The sequence below is a fragment of the Cucurbita pepo genome, chromosome LG10 (genome assembly GCF_002806865.2).
Source record: "Cucurbita pepo subsp. pepo cultivar mu-cu-16 chromosome LG10, ASM280686v2, whole genome shotgun sequence".
Classification (NCBI taxonomy): domain Eukaryota; kingdom Viridiplantae; phylum Streptophyta; class Magnoliopsida; order Cucurbitales; family Cucurbitaceae; genus Cucurbita; species Cucurbita pepo.
Window position 1 is genome coordinate 2,142,203 of NC_036647.1, and position 6,590 is coordinate 2,148,792.

General features: G+C 36.1%; 1 protein-coding gene across 2 annotated transcripts; it reads left to right on the forward strand.

The window, feature by feature from the left end:
• Positions 1-1,024: 1,024 nt before the first annotated feature.
• LOC111803152 (ribonucleoside-diphosphate reductase large subunit-like) lies at positions 1,025-6,257 on the forward strand. Of its 2 annotated transcripts, none has more exons than XR_002816344.1 (17): positions 1,025-1,517; positions 1,753-1,814; positions 1,929-2,016; positions 2,358-2,621; positions 2,745-2,985; positions 3,060-3,136; positions 3,283-3,453; positions 3,563-3,655; positions 3,731-3,880; positions 3,983-4,069; positions 4,184-4,348; positions 4,430-4,549; positions 4,713-4,915; positions 5,008-5,157; positions 5,244-5,391; positions 5,480-5,586; positions 5,765-5,849. XR_002816344.1 is itself a non-coding variant. In XM_023687439.1 (17 exons), exons 1-17 carry the CDS (start codon positions 1,290-1,292, stop codon positions 6,029-6,031), a joined length of 2,424 nt encoding a protein of 807 aa, XP_023543207.1. In that variant the 5' UTR covers positions 1,026-1,289; the 3' UTR covers positions 6,032-6,257. The 2 variants fall into 2 exon arrangements, 1 of the variants encoding a protein (XP_023543207.1); XM_023687439.1 differs by lacking the exon at positions 5,480-5,586 and adding an exon at positions 5,939-6,257 and having other exon boundaries at positions 1,026-1,517; positions 5,765-5,848.
• Positions 6,258-6,590: the final 333 nt, after the last annotated feature.

The window sequence follows — 6,590 nt, forward strand, 5'->3', positions numbered from 1 at the left end:
CTCTGCTCGAGGGAGCTCTTGGCAGTGAGTTGTGTGTGGATGCCTTAGTGCAGTGACTTGCGTGTGGAGGCTTTAGTTAGAGGATTATCGATCGAAACTGGTGCATGATTTCATATTTACACCGAGTATAGCTGTACAATTGAATTTGGACCCTTTAAGATTTACTCCACCTCTTATATATTAATTGATAATACATGTATTACTGTGCTCAAGTTATTTTTTCTTTCTTCGTCCACTAATTTATAATTACTCGTCAATACAAATAATAATAATAATAAAAACATACCCTACTTGAACTAAAAAAAAAGTCAATGACTACGTTATCAGGACAATAATTTCATTTTTCTCGAATTTATATTTATTTAATATATATATATATATAGTCTCAATCTTAAAAACTAACGGAATTTTTAGTTAAATTCTACCCACTAATATTTTATTTTTTAGGTATTTCAATTATTGACTTAGCTTTTAAAAATATTGATAGAAGAATGAGTTAAAAATAAATAACTTCAATAATTTTTATAAAATAAATAAAAAAACGTAAGTAAAAAACTAAATTGTTAAAATATTGATATTGACGTCATATTAAAAAAAATTTAATTTAATGGATACATACGTATTTAGGCAAATAAAAAATATAAAAGAGATTTTAGATTAATATTTAAATTGTTTTTTTTTTTTCTTTTCAATATATAATTTGTTATTAGTATTCTTAATTATATTACGATGAGATGATATTTTGTTAAAAACTTTCTTTACACGTATTAATTAATGCGGCTAAATCAATTTAGAACCGTAAGTAAACAATAAATGTATTATTATTATTTAAAAAAACCGGTGCCCAGAATAAATGTGGTGGGGTCGACCGTGTGGGGGCTTAAAATAAAATAAATAACAGTTGCGAGGTCAATTTGAAAGGATGGAGAAATAGAGGGGTGAATTAGAAAGAGAAAAAAGGGGAAGGTGGTGGCCCACCACCCCCGCCCCGCCAAACTCCAAAATGCGCGCTAATTAAAACGCTGGCGCCGCTTCTCTCGCACGCACTTCGCCCACAAACAAAGCTCTTCCCTAATAAATTTCTTTTTTTTTTCCCACAAGGCTTCCACGGCAAGTTTACCATTTTGAATTCAATTTCAAATTTGAATTTTTGGTCTGGACTCGATTCTCGTCGTCATCATGGAAGTTATTTGATCTTGAGTTCATGAGGTAACCCTGTTTTTCTCCTAGTCCTGTCTCTGCACAAGACCTGTTCGACGAAATTCCTTGGTTAAGTTCTTCTTGTAAAGATGTATGTGGTAAAGAGAGATGGGCGTCAGGAAGCGGTGCATTTCGACAAGATCACTGCTCGTTTGAAAAAGCTTAGTTATGGTCTCAGCATCGACCATTGTGACCCAGTTCTAGTGGCCCAAAAAGTTTGTGCTGGCGTTTACAAAGGCGTTACCACTAGCCAGCTCGATGAATTGGCTGCCGAAACCGCTGCTGCTATGACCGCCAATCATCCTGACTATGCATCCGTGAGTATCACTCTTATCTGTACTATTTGCGCAACCTTTGGTCTTCTTATGTTGTGTTCTTTTCGATCTTCGTTTTTCTAATTAACCTTTTGGTTTATTCCGTTCGTTTCTCTTCTCATCTGGGGTTTCTTTGTTCGTCTCGATTCACTTAGCACATAACTGGCATTTTTGTGGGATAGTAGCTTCTTGATGATTGTAAGTAACTGCTAACTTTTTGCTTGTTTGTTTAACCCAGTTGGCGGCAAGAATTGCTGTTTCAAATTTGCACAAGAACACGAAAAAGTTATTCTCGGAGACGTAAGTTTGGCATATGCTCCTATCAGTCTTGATGATGCATTTCAGTATGAAACTAAACTTGTTTATTACACTATATTGACATGAAACTAATTTTTGACCTGTAATGATGTTTAGTATCAGAGACATGTACAACCATGTCAGTGAAAGATCAGGACAAAAAGCTTCTCTCATAGCTGATGATGTTTATGAAGTAATCATGAAGGTGATCTTTTATTCTTTCTCGATTTCTTGAATATTATGTGCCTTTGATGATTAATAGTTTTGTTATGAAATTCGTGTGTGGATTCATTGATTGGTCATGACCTTAATTTTAAGGGTTGACTTTTGTATAAAAGAAAATGCTACACGGTGGCTTCTTTAGTAGCGGGAAGGCCACCTGTTCTAGTTTGTATTTTATTGATTTTGTTTGTTGCCGGTGAATTTTCGTTGATCAAATTTTTAGTTGCAAGCGCATAAGTTTTGCTATTTCTGCCAGGTGAGTGCTTAATCTTCCTCACACTGCTTATTTAATGGATTTCTTTTTCTTTTGTTTCTCTATTCCAGAATGCGGCTCGTTTGGATAGTGAGATCATATATGACCGTGACTTTGACTATGATTTCTTTGGTTTCAAAACTTTGGAAAGGTCATACCTCCTGAAGGTTCAGGGGAAGGTTGTGGAGAGGCCCCAACATATGCTAATGAGGGTTGCTGTTGGTATTCACAAGGATGATATTGATTCTGCTATTAGAACTTACCACAATATGTCTCAACGTTGGTTTACTCATGCTTCTCCCACCCTTTTTAACTCTGGAACACCAACGCCTCAAGTATGTTTTGAGTTCATTGATAGCTTATTTCTAATGAATGCTGATCATAAGTTTTGTTTTTCTTTAATTAGAAAATTTGGCCTTTTGTGCATGATTGTCATGGGTTTGCTTGTTGCATAACAGCTTAGCAGCTGTTTCCTCGTATGCATGAAGGATGATAGTATAGAAGGTATATACGATACCTTAAAAGAGTGTGCTATTATTAGCAAATCAGCTGGTGGTATTGGTGTTTCCATTCACAATATTCGGGCCATGGGTAGTTATATTCGTGGAACAAATGGGACATCTAATGGGATCGTGCCTATGCTGCGGGTTTTCAACGATACTGCTCGATATGTTGATCAAGGAGGAGGCAAGAGGAAGGGTAGTGTGCTAATTGGATCAAATTAAATCTATGATCAATATTTGGATTTCTCACATTATAACTGCCATTTGCAGGTGCTTTTGCTGCATACTTAGAGCCATGGCATGCTGATATATATGAGTTTTTGGATCTCAGAAAAAACCATGGAAAAGTAATTTCTATTTGCTGCTTTATTTATTGGAAATTATGCTACATTGTATTCAGTTGATTCTAAAATGAGTACTCAAATATTAGATATACAGTTTTAATATGTAAGTTCTGAAGATTTTAATATTTTGCAACTGTTTTTTCATGTAGGAGGAGCATCGTGCTCGAGATATTTTTTATGCACTTTGGGTGCCTGATCTGTTCATGGAAAGAGTTCAAAGTAATGGAGAATGGTCATTATTTTGTCCGAATGAGGCCCCTGGTTTGTCTGATTGTTGGGGTGAGGAATTTGAGAAGCTATACATTGGATATGAGCAGCAGGTAGATAGAATTTAATTGTCATGGAGTTCATTTTGCGTATATATAGCCAACTTTGGTCCGCTCTATACATTGGATATGCTCTTGTGTGTGATTTTGTGTTTACTTCTAGGTAAAGGCCAAGAAGATTGTCAAGGCACAGAATCTTTGGTTTGAAATCTTAAAATCTCAGATTGAAACTGGAACCCCTTACATGCTATTTAAGGTATTAAACCACCATGCCTTGCTAATAGCTTTCAAACAACAATTTCAAACTTTTACTTTTTTTGGCAATCTCTAGGATACTTGTAACAGGAAAAGCAACCAGCAGAATCTTGGGACCATTAAATCCTCTAATTTATGTACAGAGATTATTGAATATTCTAGTCCAACAGAGACAGCTGTGTGTAATCTTTCCTCAATTGCTCTACCTCGTTTTGTCAGAGAGAAGGTGGGCTATACCAAACACCTGCTGTTTTCTGCATGATAACTTTGCCTTCTGTTCTAGGGGGATTTATTACCTAAATTTGATTTGTACTATTTTTAACTGCAGGGTGTTTCGATCGAGTCTCACCCATCTAAGCTTGTTGGTAGCAGAGATTCCAAAAATCGTTATTTTGATTTTGACAAATTAGCCGAGGTATTGTTTCTTTGTAATGACCATGGCCATAGTTTGTTTTACTTATTATTATTATAAAAATGTGTACTTTTTGCTTAATTAACTGACTTGGTTATTTATTCTTTGTGTAATTAGATAACTGCTCTGGTGACAACAAACCTGAACAAGATAATCGATGTCAATTACTATCCTGTTGAGACTGCCAGAAGGTCAAATCTTAGACACAGACCTATTGGTATCGGGGTTCAAGGTCTTGCAGATACTTTCATTTTACTGGGATTGCCATTTGATTCACCCGAGGTAGTTTAGGCTTTTGGCTTTACTTCTGCTCTTAGCCTCTTACTTCCGAACTAAAGTTGTTCATATTGTACCAAATGCCAGGCCCAACAATTGAACAAAGATATATTTGAGGCCATTTACTACCATGCTCTTAAAGCTTCTTGTGAGATTGCTGCAATGGAGGGTCCCTATGAAACGTATGCTGGCAGTCCTGTTAGTCAGGTATTAATGTGAAAGGGTTTTTCCCTTAGAAGAATAAAAATGGAAAAAAAAAGGTATTAGTCAGGTATTTAGTTATGTCATTTCCACCAACTTCTGGTATTCTGATTCTATTTTACAGCATCTACTTTTCCTGCGCTATGCTGATTTAGTTATTTGTTTTAAGGGAATTCTTCAACCTGACATGTGGGGGGTAACTCCTTCGAAGCGATGGGATTGGGATGCTCTCAGAGGACAGATAGCCAAAAATGGTGTTAGAAATTCACTTCTTGTGGCTCCAATGCCAACTGCTTCTACCAGCCAGATTCTTGGAAACAACGAGTGCTTTGAGCCCTACACTTCTAACATCTACAGTCGCAGAGTTCTAAGGTTTGCTTTTCAAATTGAGCTTCTAGAGCCTTTTATAATACTCTATATGTTTTCTATAATTGTATTATAAAATCATTCTTTCCATCCTCCAGTGGCGAATTTGTTGTTGTGAACAAGCATCTACTGCATGACTTAACAGAGATGGGTGTATGGTCTCCTGCACTGAAGAATAAGATTATATATGAGAATGGCTCTGTTCAGAACATTCCAGAAATCCCTGTTGATCTAAGAGCCATTTACAAGTACGATGAGTTTCCTTGCATTTCCCCTGTTCTTTCTCTTGATGTTGATTTGTCCTTCTTACCTGTTCTTAATATATTGAACTCAGAACTGTTTGGGAGATCAAGCAAAAGACATTAGTAGATATGGCTGTCGATCGAGGATGTTACATCGACCAGAGTCAGAGCCTCAATATTCACATGGACCAACCAAATTTTGGAAAACTTACTTCCTTGCACTTCTATGCGTGGTCAAAGGTATATTATTGTGCTAGCACTCTGATTAAAGTCTTAGAAATCCATCTTTAAGGGAGAGTTTTCTTTACTTTAATATGGTTTCTGTTAGTCTTCATTTGTATTTCAGAGACTCTTTTTCCACGGTTGTAAAGGTTGAAGATTATTTGGAGAGGAGTCCTACATTGGTTAATTAAGGGGTTGATCATGGGTTTATAAGTAAGGAATACATCTACGAGGCATTTTGGTAAAACCAAAATCAAAGCCACGAGAATTCTCTCTTGCTATTTTGGAAAGTCGTGATTTCTAACCGTAAATCATCAAATTGACAATTCTCTCTTGCTATTGGTAGTGCAAGTTTGATTTCATCTTTTGTTTTTGTTTTTGCTATATGAAGGGTTTAAAAACAGGAATGTACTATCTACGATCCCGAGCTGCAGCGGACGCCATCAAATTTACAGTTGATACATCAATGCTTAAGGTAGTAGTGTACACCGAAAACTGTTTGTTTCCCACACTGCCTAAGCTACAAGTTCATTAGATAACCAAATTCCATTGATGGTTTCTGCAGGAAAAAACTAATGATAAAGATGATAGTACAAAAATGGCAGAGATGGTATGTTCTCTAACAAACCGTGAAGAGTGCTCGGCCTGTGGAAGTTAGACATGGCTTTGTTCTAAGCTCTTGCTCCAAAGGGATGACCGAACTTCTTGACGCTTTTATCAAATATCTAGCTTGCTGTAATATAATGTAAAATTTCTGTACAGTTTTTTTTTTTATTAATCATTAGGTAATTTACTGGGCTTCTTGATGCTAAGACATCCTCGTAGTTTGTAATCCATACGTGTTTGACGGCTTAAATGAATATGGTAAACAACTTTGCTTCTTACCATTAATAATTCATTATTAGCATAGTGACCAATCAATTGACTTAGATATTATTTTCTTTGGTCTTTTATTTTTTTTGAGGTGAAACACGTTTGTTGAGGTTTTCACACTTTTATAGAAAATGTTTCGTTTCTCCCTAACCAAGGTGGGATCTCACAATTCCCCTTCTTTCGAAACCCAATATTCTCGTTGACACTCATTCCTTTCTCTATCGATGTAGGATCTCACTATGCATTCTCTTCCCAACGTCCTCACTGATACACCGCTTGATGTGCTTGGGTTGGTACACTAATTTATCGTGTGAATCTTCAATTTTGAAGTAAAAATACATATT

What these genes read in the sequence shown, in the direction of transcription:
- LOC111803152 (XM_023687439.1), top strand. Translation starts at nt 1,290, where the DNA reads ATGTATGTGGTAAAGAGAGATGGGCGTCAGGAAGCGGTGCATTTCGAC. An exon ending in CTCGTTTTGTCAGAGAGAAG is followed by an intron (nt 3,881 to 3,982) that starts GTGGGCTATACC and finishes TTTTAACTGCAG; the next exon opens with GGTGTTTCGATCGAGTCTCA. An exon ending in ATTTTGACAAATTAGCCGAG is followed by an intron (nt 4,070 to 4,183) that starts GTATTGTTTCTT and finishes TTGTGTAATTAG; the next exon opens with ATAACTGCTCTGGTGACAAC.